Source organism: Perognathus longimembris, chromosome 3 (assembly GCF_023159225.1).
Source record: "Perognathus longimembris pacificus isolate PPM17 chromosome 3, ASM2315922v1, whole genome shotgun sequence".
NCBI lineage: Eukaryota > Metazoa > Chordata > Mammalia > Rodentia > Heteromyidae > Perognathus > Perognathus longimembris.
Genome location: NC_063163.1, coordinates 97,048,916 through 97,062,563, shown reverse-complemented (window position 1 = coordinate 97,062,563; position 13,648 = coordinate 97,048,916). Strand labels below are relative to the sequence as shown.

Here is a 13,648-nt window from a genome sequence, read left to right as displayed (position 1 = left end):
GCCTTGAGTTAGTATACTCCTGTTTTCTGCCTCCCAAGTAACTAGAATTACAGGCATGAGAAAGCAGTGCCTAGCTTAGTTTTTCTATTTATGAAAATAAAAGTTCTTTGTACAACTAAATTTTTTTTAAATCACTGGAATTTTTATAGGCATTGTGTTGAATCTATTATAGAGTGATTTGTGTACTATTCACTTTTCAAAAATATTAAGTTTTACAATTCAAGAAAATGAGCTGTTTAGATTATCTTTTCTTCAACAATGTTTATTGGCTTCAGGACACTATAATCTTTTACCTACTGGGTAAATTTCTAGGTATTATTTTTTGATACTGTTATAGAAGTGTTTAAATTTCCTTTTCAGATTTGTTAGTGAATAAAAACACTACTATTTTTACATTTTTTTTTAAATTTTGAGACAGGTTCTATGTAACCCAGGCCAATCTTCCTGCTTCTACTTCCTGGTGCTGGAATTACAGGTTTGTGCTACCAAACTTGGCTTTGTGTGTTCATTTTGTACCATACCAATTTGTTGAATCAGTTTATTACTTCTAAAAGTTATTTGGGGATGGAATCCTTGGATTTCTATATGTAAGATTTTGTTTCTTGCAAACAGAGAACATGCTTTTTTAAATTGCTTTTTATTTTTCATCTGGACAACTGTTTTGTCTAGAACTTCCAAAATAAAATGTTGATTACAAATTGGAAACAATGATCCTGATGCCAGTGTCCCACATCTATAATCCTAGCTCAGAAGGCTGAAATCTAGGTTTGAAGGCAGCTTAGGCAGAAATGCTCACAAAACCACATCATCATCAAAAAGTTATCATCATCAAAATAATAATCAAAGTAATAATCATCAAAGTAATAATCATCAAAAAGTTGTTCTGGCTGGGTGCAGTTGGCTCACAAGCCTGTAATCCTAGTTACTTGGGAGGCTGAGATCTGAGGATCACAGTTTGAAGCCAGCCTAGGCAGAAAAGTCCCCATAAGACTCTTGTCTCAAATTAAACACTCAAAAACTGGAAGTGGTTCTGTAGCTCAAGTGGTAGAGCCTTGCACACAAAAGGCTCAGGGACAGTGCCCAACTCCTGAGTTTCAAGCCTCACAACCCACCCCAAAAAAGCTGTTCTGGGGGGCATAGCTCAATTGGTAGAGCATCAGCTGAATAAGCTCAGGTCCCTGATTTCAAGTCCCAGTACTGGAAAAAGGGGCAGTCTTACCGGTTTTTTGTTGTTGTTTTTTGGCCAGTCCTGGGCCTTGAACTCAGGGCCTGAGCACTGTCCCTGGCTTCTTTTTGCTCAAGGCTAGTACTCTGCCACTTGAGCCACAGCGCCACTTCTGGCCATTTTCTGTGTATGTGGTGCTGGGGAATCGAACCCAGGGCCTCGTGTATACAAGGCAAGCACTCTTGCCACTAGGCCATATCCCCAGCCCGTTTTTTTTTTAATTGTGAAACAATCTTCATATTTTGCCAATTTCTGAATTAGTTTATTAGTTCTAATAGGTTTTCTTGGTCCCCTCCTCCAATTTTGCCAACTGTTCTTTATCAATTATGATGGTCATGTTAATGGTCAAAATTAACAAAAGTCATTCTGTTCATGTGATATGTTGATTTTCCTATCAACAACAGTGAGTCATCTTTGTACTCCAGGAATAAATCCCACTTGGTCATGGTAGATGAACCTCTTAACTTATTGCTTGTTTGGTTTGTTGGAAATTTGTTGGGGATTTTTGCATCAATATTCACAAAGAAGCCAAACTCCATGGTACCCATCTATAGTTAGAGCAGAAGGACACATGAGCCTAACCTGGGCCACAAAGCAAGAACCCATCTAAAAAGCAGTGCCTAGGTACTGTTTTGTACCTAGGCTTGGTTTTGGCTTTGTTTTTCCTTCAAGGTTAGCACTCTACCCCTTGAGCCATAGCTCCACTTCTGGCTTTAGTTGATTAGAGATTAAGAGTTTCATGGAGTTTCCCAGCCCAGGCTGGCTTTGAACTTCTAGCTTCAGATCTCAGCCTCCTGAGTAGCTAGGATTACAAGCATGAGCCATGGGTGCCTGACTTGTCTGTAGTTTTTTTTTTTTTTTTTTTTTGGTAGTATTTCTGACTTTGGCATTAATGTTGTCCTTATAGAGTGAGTGAGGACGTATTCCTCCTTTAGTTTTTTTTGGAGGAGCTCGAGGAATGTTACTAGTTATTTAAATTTTTTTGTAGGATTCACTACCTGGTTCAAAGCTTTCTCTGAAGGTCTTTTGATTAGCATTCCTTGCTAGTTGTAAACCTATTCACATTTTCCTGTTCTTCATGACTCATTCGTGGTAGGTTTTGTTTCTACGGCTTTGTCCATGTCATCCAGAGTAGCCAAGTTCTTGGCATACATTGTCCATACAATTCTCTTGAAATTTTTATTTCTGTAAAATCACTAGCAATGCTCCTATTTTCACCACTAAATTTAGTGACTAGGTTATTTTTTTTTTCTTAATAAAGGCTATCATTTTCTTTTTAAGACAAGGTGCAGCCCAGGCTGGCCTTGAACTTATGATCCATCCCCCTGCCTTCACCTCCTAAGTACTGGGGTTACAGGTGTGTATATACCACCCAGCTTTTTTTTTTTTTTTTTTTTTTTGGCCAGTCCTGGGCCTTGGATTCAGGGCCTGAGCACCATCCCTGGCTTCTTCCCGCTCAAGGCTAGCACTCTGCCACCTGAGCCACAGCGCCCCTCCTGGCCGTTTTCCATATATGCGGTGCTGGGGAATCGAACCGAGAGCTTCATGTGTAGGAGGCAAGCACTCTTGCCACTAGGCCATATTCCCAGCCCCCCAGCTTTGACTTTGAAAAATAAACATTTGGTTTCACTGACTGCCTTTGTCATTTTATTTTTTCCCTCTCCTCTAATCCTTCAGCCAACATAGGATTTCATTTGCTCTTTTTTAAAAATCCATTAACATGTGAATAATGCATGAAGTTTGGTTTGGGTTTTGTTGTCTGGCTGTAGCAGGATTTGAATTCAGGGCCTTGTGTTGCAAGGCAGGTGATCTGACACTTCAGCCATGCTTCCCAGCCCTTTTTGCTTTATCAAATGGGGTCTCACGTTCATGCCTTTGAGTCTACACTGTGATCCTTTTCCTGCTTTCTGTGTACTGGATGACAGGAGCACACTATTATGTATGCCTAGCTTTGAAATGGAGTCTCACAAATTTTGTCTGGGATGGTTCTAGAACTGCAACCCTTTTTACCTCTGCCCCCCACATAATGGGGTTAACAGCCATGACAGGACTGTACCTCTGCTGCACAGCCAAACCAGCTTTTTATTGATGGGTTGAGATGGGGGGACTCCTGGACTTTTGCCCAGACTGGCTCCAAGCTACAATCCTCCTAATTTCAACCTCCAAAATAGCTAGAAAAATCTATTTTTCCATGTGAGCATTTATACTATATTCCTTCTTGGCATGGCTTTTTGCTACATTTTCTAAGTTCTGGTATCGTGGTGGGTCCCCCCGTGGGCTCCCCCCCCCCATTTGGTAGTACTAGGTAGGGTTTGAACTCGGGGCCTTGTACTTGCTAGCCAGGTACTCTACCACTCGAGCCATACACCTAGCTCTTCCTGCCTTCCTGATTCTTTTAAATGGGCTCTTAGTGCCCAGACTGATCCTATTTACGCCTCCCATGAGGCTGAGGTGACAAGTGTGCACCATGGCATCCAGCTCTACTGGTTGAAATGAAGTCTCATGAACTTTTGCATGGGCTGGCCTCACATTGAGAGCCTTCCTAATTCCATCTCCTCAGTAGCTAGTCTTATAGACAAGCGCCTCCACACTGGCAACACTGTTGTTTTTGTTTTTTTGCTTTGCCAGTCCTGGGGCTTGGACTCAGGGCCTGAGCACTGTCCCTGGCTTCTTTTTGCTCAAGGCTAGCAGTCTACCACTTGAGCCACAGCGCCACTTCTGTCCTTTTCTGTATATGTGGTGCTGAGGAATTGAACCCAGAGTTTCATGTATATGAGGCAAGCATTATTGCCACTAGGCTATATTCCCAGCCCAGCAACATGGTTTTTGTTTTCATGTATTTCAGGGTATTTTCTAACTTCCTCGGTGTTTTAAGAATGTTTTGTTGAAATGGGCATTGTGGCTCATTTCTGTAATCCTAGCTACTCAGGAGGCTGAGATCTGAAGATCACAGTTTGAAGCCAGCCCAGGCAGAAAAGTCCCCATGAGACTCTTATCTCCATTAAATTATTAAAAAAAAAAATCTGGGCGTGGTGCTGTAGTTCAACTGGTAGAGTGCTATCCTTGAGCACAAAGAGGCTCAGAGACAGTGCCCAGGCCCTGAGTTCAAGCCCCAAGACTGTCAAAAAAAAAAAGAGGAGGAAGAAGAATGTATTGTTGGACAGAATATATAGCTTATTGTTGGTATGCTTGCCTACTGTGGACAAGGTTCTAGGTTTGACTCCTAGCAGTGAAAAAAAAAAAAAAAGGTTCATTACCCCACCATTTTTTTTTCAGTTTTCCAGGTTTCTTTTCAATGTATCCAGACTTGCTTTAAGGTCTAACATATAGTCTATTCTTGAAAATTCCATATGTGTTTATTATGTATGAGGCCCAAGGTTCAATCACCAGCACCAAAATAATTCTGTAACCTGTCATGAAGGTTGTTTGCCAGAACTGGAGGATCTAAGAAAAGCTTTGCACCTCAGTCGTCTTATAGATGTCATTTTCGTGGAGGACAAAACTGAGGGATTCAAAGGCTTCCTCCAAGATTGCACAGGGGTCCTGGGGCAAGCAGGTCACGGATCAATGCAAGTTCTTGCCTGGGAGTCTGCCCTTTGACATCAGTCCTGATGAGAGAGCAGACTCACTGAACAAATGTTTACTGAGCATCTTAACTTCCTGAAATGATTCTATCGATTCAGGGTCTGCCTACTCTGACAGGTGCCTCCTTTCTGTTTCTAGACAACAGGGTGTGGATAACCAAATAGTGTCTAATTAGTACTTATTTCCTAAAGGTACCAACTTGTCACTTATTAGACCAACTATCTGCTTCTCTTGAAAAAACTGACACAGAAAATTTTTGGATGCTGAAGGCCCCCACAATCTTGTGATGTTTAATTTTGTTCAATCTTGTGTAATCATCACCTGAATCTAACACCAAAACAGTTCTATCATCCCAGAAAGAAACTCTGTACCCACACTTTCAGCAGTCACTCTCCATTGCACCTCTACCTTGCGGGCACATTAAAAAAAACCCTCTAGGCACTATAATATGAATCTACTAGGGATGGAGGTTCCTCCTCCTCCCCGTGTTGGAAGGCAGGGGCTGAAGCCAAGGACTCCGTCATGATGGTGGGATGATAGTTGGGTTTGACAGCTTCTGCAAGCTCCCGGGCATACATTTCATATCTGCCAGTCATCTGAAAGCAAAACACACACATTTGGAGTTTGCTGTTGACAAACACTTGCTGCCTCTACCTCTCGCCACTAGGGGGCAGCCACGGGACAGGATTCATCAGGCTGCTGATAGCACCATGCTGCCAGGCTGGAATAGGAAAGCCCCTCCAGGGTGACCTCTCTGCACCGATTCCAGTGAAGTTCATGAATGCCAAGCTCACTCTCACAGCCCAGTCCAGCCTGCTGAGACCTGCAACCAGAACCTTCCAGGACATACGGACTCCTCTGAGGCAGTCGTGAAGAACTGCAGAAGAGCAGCCTAAGCAAAGCTCAGAAAAAGGAGTGACCTCCTTCGGGTCACTGGAACCAGGAGCAGAGGACACTAGGAATTTAAACTTGACTTTCCTGGCAGAGTATGAAGTATATCTGTTCCGTGTGGAAACCCTGTAGGGAAACAGAGAGCAACTAGGGATGAAAAGCCAGAAAGGCCACTTAGGCTGCTCATTCCCAGATATGTTCTCCCCCACCTCTTTCCTCCACAAGCCAGCTCCTTCTAAAAACCTGGACATCAGCTCACACTCATCACAATTACTGGGAAGTCTTCTGCTTTGAGAAAGTGCCTAGTGAGAAAAAATATTCTGCTTATTGATCCTGGTGATACTTGGTAAATGAAGCAGTTAGCAGTACCGGCTGTGCCTTCTGAGTTACCAGAATCCTACATTCATCTTAGCTGTCTGAAGAGACAGATCAGGGCAAAGCCTTGTCTGTCTGGGAAGGATTTGAGGTTGGAGGACAGTTCTAATGCCCCATGCACAGGTAAGTGGAGAAACAAGGTTCATACTCAGCCCGTTTATAAGCAGATCACAGCCTCAATGAAGGCTGATTGTTATGACTCAATGGTTTGGTTTTGTGTGATTAGGGGGAACCTAGACTGGAAATGGGACAAAATACTACAGGACACTATATACTACAGGAATGTAACACATTCCACGTGTAAGCTCTTCCAAATGATCCTAGACTTGGCAGCCAGTCTCCCACCCAACAGTCCTCTTGGACTGTAATGATCTCATGATGTTCCATCTCAAAAGCAGCAGAGAATCTTTGAGTTAGGACTCTTATTTTACAATCAGTCCTAAATCCTAGAAGCAAAAGCTGCTTGTAAGGCTAAGGCAGAGCCAGGCGTAGATCCAGTTTCTCTACATGATCCATTTCCCATCATTGTCCAGTTCTACATTGTGGAGCCTCATCACAGACAGAACCAGACACACACATTTATCTTTCAACAAGTGCAAATGCTGGAAAGGAAAAAAGGATAACAGAAGCCAATCCACTCTAGTCTCTGGACAAATGAAATTGAGATTAATTTGTGTGGAGGCGCTACACTCTAAATCAGATGAGAGGAGAATCTGAGGCCTGCTGCAAGTGCATCATTCGGCCCAATGACTCCTCCTTGCAGGCAGTAGGGAAGCAGGGGCCTGGCTCTCTGCTGCCCTGGAACTCACAGGTGGGAGTGGGCGCCCCCTGCAGGTCATGCATAGAAACCAGGCAACTGCAATTTCTGGCTCATTAGGCAGGATGGTGACAAAAGAAGAGAGCGACAGGCAACAGGAAGAGACTTGGGCACCCACCTTAAAGTTCCACACATCATTCATCTGCTGGCAGAGGTTGAGGTTGAGCTCAGCCACCAGCAGCCCCTCCTGGTTACGTGACAGCCCAGGAGTCCGGCTGCCATCAGGGGCTGCCACATAGCTTGAGCCATAAAAGTAGCCAAAGTCACGATGAGCTTTAAGAAGCAAAGGGGAAGCAATCACCAGCTTATATAGACACAGTGTGGGCTCTGCAGAGGGGCAGGCACACCGAGGGAAGCCAGACAAGGTGCCCACCCCACCCTCCCCAGAGTCTGGCAAATACTTAAACCCAAAGGACTTACCTGCTTCTTCCTACTAAGAGGCTGCAAAGGTAACCCTTGTGCCATTCCACTCTGACACAGAGAAACTCTAAATATCACCCTTAAGCAGTGTTGGCTCTTCACTATCAACATTGGCCACCCACACTCAAGGGCTTCCTGTATGACCCACTTCCTGTGGTGTTCCACTTAGTAAACTGCCCCGCTAGCTCTGTCACTTTACCCTCCTCCATGCCTTGGTTCTCTCACCAGTCATGGGAGGCCAAGAGATATCCTAGAGGTGAGTGAAGAGTTTGTGGCTGCAGGGCTGGGACTATGCAGCTAAGATACTCATGCTTCTGCCTCTTTCATATGTTTATGTCCAGAAGGCTAAGAGATATTGAAGACTGTGGGTCTGGGGTGCCATCTGGGAACTGATGATGGGAATGTGGAACCCCTTTAAGAAGTCTTTTATTGGGAAGAAATAGATCTCAGCATCTTGCTAAAGCTTTAGGTTCTTAGGGCAGGACCCCACCCCCACCTCCAGGAAATTGAGACACCTTCCGAGAAGGGAAGCCCTTCCTTTCCACATTCTAAGCCACATGGGACCAGTATACGTTTTCTACAAAGGTGCAGGGCATCACAGATCAAAACAAGCTGTGGGCTCCAGAGACCCAAGGCAGTCTTTGTTGACTCCAGGGGCAGTTGTATAACTGTGGGTGGCGGCAAGGAAAGGAGGGGGAGGGGTTTGCGGGCCACAGGGAGACAGCTTATGGGGAGTTCTCATACATTTTCACAGTTTATTTTCATACAGTTCTGGGAGAGGTGTGATGCCAGTCCCCTTTGGGGGAATGAAGTGGCCACAAGCCCAGGACCGCTGTCCTTACACAGAATTTCTCCCACCACAAACAACAAAGCAGAGGAGTCAGTGTCTCCTCTGAGCTGCCGGGCCTGCAGACTCAGCCTATGGGGTAGCCCTGCCAGGAGGAAGTCGATGGACCAGAGGAGTGGGGACCCAGCAACACAATAGTCTATGGAGCCTACCTTTCTTTCCATCTCCAGAAGTAAACTCATTGGGGAAGTGCTCCTGTAAAGGAAAAGCAAGGTAAGAGGAGTCCATGGGTAGCACCACTGTGACATGCATTCAGGTTACCTGGCCAGACCAGCAGGGGGCATGCTGAGGGCCAGTGAGCTAAGAATTGGAGTGGGGTGGAAGGGTCTGACTCTCTAGAAAAACAAGACGTACTTGTTAAATGTCTCACTGAGCACTGGATAGCCAGCAAGGAATTTGACAAAGGGAGGTAAAGACAGATCTTTTTTATTTATTTTATTTTTTTGCCCATGAGGAATTTGTAATCCAGGAGGAAAAAAGATACTGGACATCTAGTCCTTTGGATTGTGGAAAGCACATGAGGTTAGTCTTCCTAAAATACTGAGACCCTAGACTGGCTAAAGTATGGGGTTTCTTTATGTTGCCAGAAGTGCAAAGTTAGTTGACTTGGTATGGATGTGTGGCAACTTTGGTTTTCTCAGACTGATCAGATAGATGTTCTAATAAGAAGATAACGTTTGATTATTAAGCCGGGGCATGGGTGGCTCGCGCCTGTAATCCTAACTACCCAGGAGGCTGAGATCTGAGGATTACGGATCAAAGCCAGCCCAGGCAGGAAAGTCCATGAGACTCTTACCTCCAATTAACCACCAAAAAAATAAAGTGGCTCTGTGGCTCAAATAATAGAGTGCTAGCCTTGAGCTGAAGAGCTCAGGGACAGTACCCAGGTCCTGAGTTCAAGCCCCATGACCAACCAAAAATTGATTATTACGAAGAAGGAAGAGATGGTGAAAGTGTGGTTGGCTTGCCTTAGATGTACAAAGCCCTGGGTTCAAATTGTGAACGACACACACACAAGACAGAGACAGAGGAGGAAGAGGGTAAGTATGGAATAAACACAGTATTTGCTAAAACTATTTAGTCCATGGGATCCATTCATGAGGTCAAAGAAGGAAACTTGGCAATAAGTGATTGAGAACTGTAAAATCAAAGATCTCAGAATGATTTTGGTTAAAACGAAAACATTAAAAAAAAAGTACCAGATGAAGCCAGTTTCCCCTTTCTGAGACAAGCAGTGGTGGCATGCATACACAGAGAACAGGAGACAGCTGTGAGTGTCCTCACAAGGCCACAAAACAGTGGCTCTTTCTTCAACCAGATCTCAGAGACTTACCTCGCCCACACGGTTAATGGCACAAGTAAAACAGTGGTTGGCAATGGCTGCGTTTCTGGCCTCGATTGGCCACAGCGATTCACTGTAAGAAGAACAGGAGGTAGCAGATTGGAGACTTTCCAGCCAGACCGAGTAGATGCTCAGCCTGGCTGCTGGGGTGGAACAGCCAGGGAGAATCATTGTACCTGCGTGTCACCTCAAATCTGTGAGTGGAGCCAAGCATAGTGATACAAGACTGTATCATATCAGGATTTGAGGGGCTGAGGGAAGATCATGAATTTGTGGTCAGACTAGGCTCCATACAACAACAAAATAACAACAAAAACAAAGAGACTATAAGCAGATCCGCTTGTTCTCAACACCTTGCTTGAGCCCAAGCAACTTTTAGGGGGATGGCTTGCTACAAACTAAAGCCAGCGTCAGGCCTGCTGTGGTCTACCAGGACAGTCAAACAGCCATAGAGCAAACTCTCATTCGAAGCCTTAGTGTCTTCCTCCAAAACAAGACTGAAAATTCCATGAACATGCAGATGAAGCTCCCTATGGTGTGAATCCAATCACTGCCAGGTCACCTGACTCCTTCCCTCCCTCTGGGAAGTCCACCATACATCCTGAGCTCTGATTACCGAGGGGAGCTAGGGGCCTAATAAGCTCACACCTGGCCCATGAGAACTCTGTACCATCCCTCTCAGCCCTTACACTTACACTCCTACCCTGCAGTGCTGCACAACAGCCTCCAAAGGGCTAGATTTCAGAGGAAAGCAGGAAAAGGAATATAGGTAATGGTATTGGGGCAGAGGTATCACATGCTGTAGCCAAGTTGGTCCCTCACCTCTCAGTTGTTCCCTGTTTCCCAACATCTTGTCATTTCCCTCCTCTGGACATCCAGTCTCTAACCAAGGCCTCCCTGGTTCTATTATTGGTCACCCCATAGGCATAGTTGAGCTGTGTGTGGGCCTTCTTCAATCAGGCACCCATCACAGAGAAGGTATGATGGGAGACTTCATTCCAAACTGGCTTGTCCTTCAGTCCACCAACTGAAGTGTGCCATGGAATTCAGTGACCCTGCTGGTCATTATCTCTTGTTGAAGGAACAACGTCACTAATATTCTAGATGGGTGGATGCAATGCCCTCTTAGAAACACTTAGTGACTGAGAGCAGAATGTCCTGGAATCTTCCTGTCTCCATGCACCTGGTTTCCACTAGGAAGTAGGTGGTTGGAGTGGGCGACTGTCACAGCCTACTGCTCAAAAGGATTCACAAGTCTGGAAGAAGAAAAAGAAAATCTTGAGCTTGACTGAGGAGACTCATTTTGTTGGGATATTTTTCCCCCAGCTGCTAAGCCAAAGCTGACAAAACTTTTAAGAAAGGAGTTTTATAGAAACACACCCACAGATGACATTTTCAGGAATTAAATAGGCATGTAGGGGGTAATTGCTATAAAATATCTTCCTTGCGATTCTCCAGGGAGGTGATCTGCACAGGCCCCAAACTGCACAGCTGGCAATGGGATGACATAGTCATCCCGCTAAAGAAGAAAAGAAAGCAGGAGACTTGAGAGAGACCAGTGCATGTGTAAATCAAGAATCGCAATGGAATGGGGACACCTGTCATATTCCCAGCGTATCATACACAAGCCCTTAAAAATTATAAGAGCAGGAAAGAAAAATGCAGTGAGGGGTTGGGTGGTGACTTTTATACTAAACAAAAATAGCCACTTGGACAGTGCCAAACACATCCCGGGAATTGCCAGGATGCTCAATGAATGAAAAAGCACTTACCGTGTATTGTGGACTTTGAGCTGTGAGACTTACAATGAACAAGGACTCCTTGTTGACTCATATAGAGTACACATATAGACACATGTATAGACACATGTATGTGTCTATCTCTGATAAAAGGGCTATAGGTGGCAGAGATGTTAGATGGCTCTCCATCTATATCAAACATGGAGGTTTGCCTGACATTGTATTTAAAACACTGTTATAAGACTTATCACTGTTTAAGACTTATCATCCACTATTCTAACAAACTACTCATCATCATTTTCCTATAATCTCATGACCATCCTTGTTTATCAGCCAAAAACATTTAAAGAATTCAGATCATTGTCAATGCATTTTTAATTGTTCACAGGCTTTTGTTATGACCCTGCTTTACCATTATAATGTTTCTTTCTAGTGGCAATAACCCATGAAATTTACTTAACCATGACATTTCTCTTCCTGACAGATTTCCCATTATAAATAATGCTGGCACAAACACCTTCACATACTCATCCTCATCCTCTTTTTACATTACTTTCTCAGGCTACAAACAATTCTAGAAGTCACATTATCTGGTCAAGGGACATGACTATAGTAGCAGCTCAAGAAACACACAGCTTTCCCAAAGACCTGCTACAGTTTTTACTGATGGCCTAGCCATACCCTTAAAAGCTGAGGGCTGGATGATTCTTTACTAAGGAAGGAAAATCAATCATTTGTAATAAGCTTAATAGGTTGTGGAGAACATAAGCAGTCACAGACAGGCCTGGGTTGCTTCTGCTTGCTTAATTGGGCCTAATAAAAGCCTCAGACAGCAGGTCAGGGAGAGCCTCAGCAAGCATGCTGGGACAAGCCTGTCTGGGTCTGTAGTCTTGGTTCAGAAGCCACTTCAGGCCCCCTCTAGGACTATTGTAGGGGAGATGGAGTTATTAGAAAGTTTACATATAGTTGGTAGAAAGGGGTTCCTCCTACCCAGGCCTGGTGGGCAGATGATCAGTAGGCACCTTGCTTTGCAACTGCCAATGATTGCTGTTCCTTATGTTCAAGTCACCATGCAGCCCTGGTATATTCACTGGGGGGAAACCCTAAGGGAAAGTCCAAGGCCTGATTTTCTCCTCCTACCCAATAGCAACTTTTCTAGACCTAGATGCCATCTCTGGATGCACAGACAGGGAAGACCTGAAGTAAGGGACTATGGGCCTACATTCTGGCTCAGCTAAAGATATGCTGTGCAAACTCTGAATGCAATCTTCAGGGATGCTACTTGAGAATAGGGCATCATACTCAAATAAAAAGGTGAACTAAACATCACACTATGACATTTAGAAGATATTCCCCAAGCCAGGTGCCAGTGGCTCACACCTGTAATCCTAGCTATTGAGGAAGCTGAGAACTGAGGATCCTGAACTGGATGTGTGGCTCAAGTGGTAGAGTGACAGCTGTGAGTGAAACGTGAAGCAAGATCACAAGGCCTTCAGTTTGAGCCTTAGTATTAGCACAAAAGAAGGAGAAAGAAGGGGAAGGAGGGGAAGGAGGAAGAGAAGGAAGAGGGAGGAGAAGAAAGTAGAAAAGGAGAAAAAGGAAGGAAGGAAGGAAGGAAGGGAGGGAGGGAGGGAGGAAGGAAGGAAGGAAGGAAGGAAGGAAGGAAGGAAGGAAGGAAGGAAGGAAGGAAGGAAGGAAGGAAGGAAGGAAAGAAGGGAGGGAGGGAGGGAGGGAGGGAGGGAGGGAGGGAGGGAGGGAGGGAGGGAGGAATGGATGGAGGGGGAGGAGGAAGGGAAGGAGGGAAGGAGAGGGAGAGACAGAGACAGACAGAGAAGGAAGAAACAATTCTCCCAAAAATGTGTTAGGGAAAGAAACAAGCATTGGACACCAGAGCACTCGGAGGTGTCCAGCACACCTCCCCTGGCCGTCCCCACCTCAGCACAGGAAATGGCTCTGCCAAAACCTGGGCACCAGGACCACAGTGCCAAAGCCAGCACCAAGTGCTGCAGGCATCACGCCTGGAAGGAAGGGAATCCAGGAGGGAAATATTGGCATATAAATTCCCAGAGATCTGTTACCTGTTAGGAGGCAAAGCTGGTAACCACTCAAGTGCTCAGCCTTAAGGGAAGAGCCAAGTGAACAAGCATGGTCTTGTGGCGCTATCTCAGCTCACTTGCTACCTGTATTAAATGAGGGGCTCAGGGAGTCCTGCCCAGGGGCACAGGGGCTGCCAGAGCCTAGGCTGCTTTCAAACGTGATCCTCATGACTCAGACTTCTGAGTGCGGAGATTACAGGTGTGTACCACCATGTCTGGCTCCAACTTATTTAATAACAAATCTCCTCTTGAGACATGGAAATGAATCCACTATTAGGGTAGAATGCTCAGCTCTTAGAGGCCCTACCTCA

At 45.0% G+C, this 13,648-nt stretch overlaps 1 protein-coding gene across 4 annotated transcripts in view; it reads right to left on the bottom strand.

Moving 5' to 3' along the window:
• Upb1 (beta-ureidopropionase 1) overlaps nt 1-13,648 on the bottom strand; it is an 87,459-nt gene that overhangs the window by 46,207 nt on the left and 27,604 nt on the right. For 2 of the 4 annotated variants that reach the window (XM_048343531.1, XM_048343533.1), the window contains one exon: nt 9,494-9,575. In XM_048343531.1, coding sequence (XP_048199488.1) covers nt 9,494-9,575 — 82 coding nt within the window. Of the gene's footprint in view, nt 1-4,971; nt 5,407-7,011; nt 7,167-8,312; nt 8,356-9,493; nt 9,576-13,648 lie in introns of those variants that run through there. The other 2 variants (XM_048343532.1, XM_048343534.1) reach the window with 2 other exon arrangements.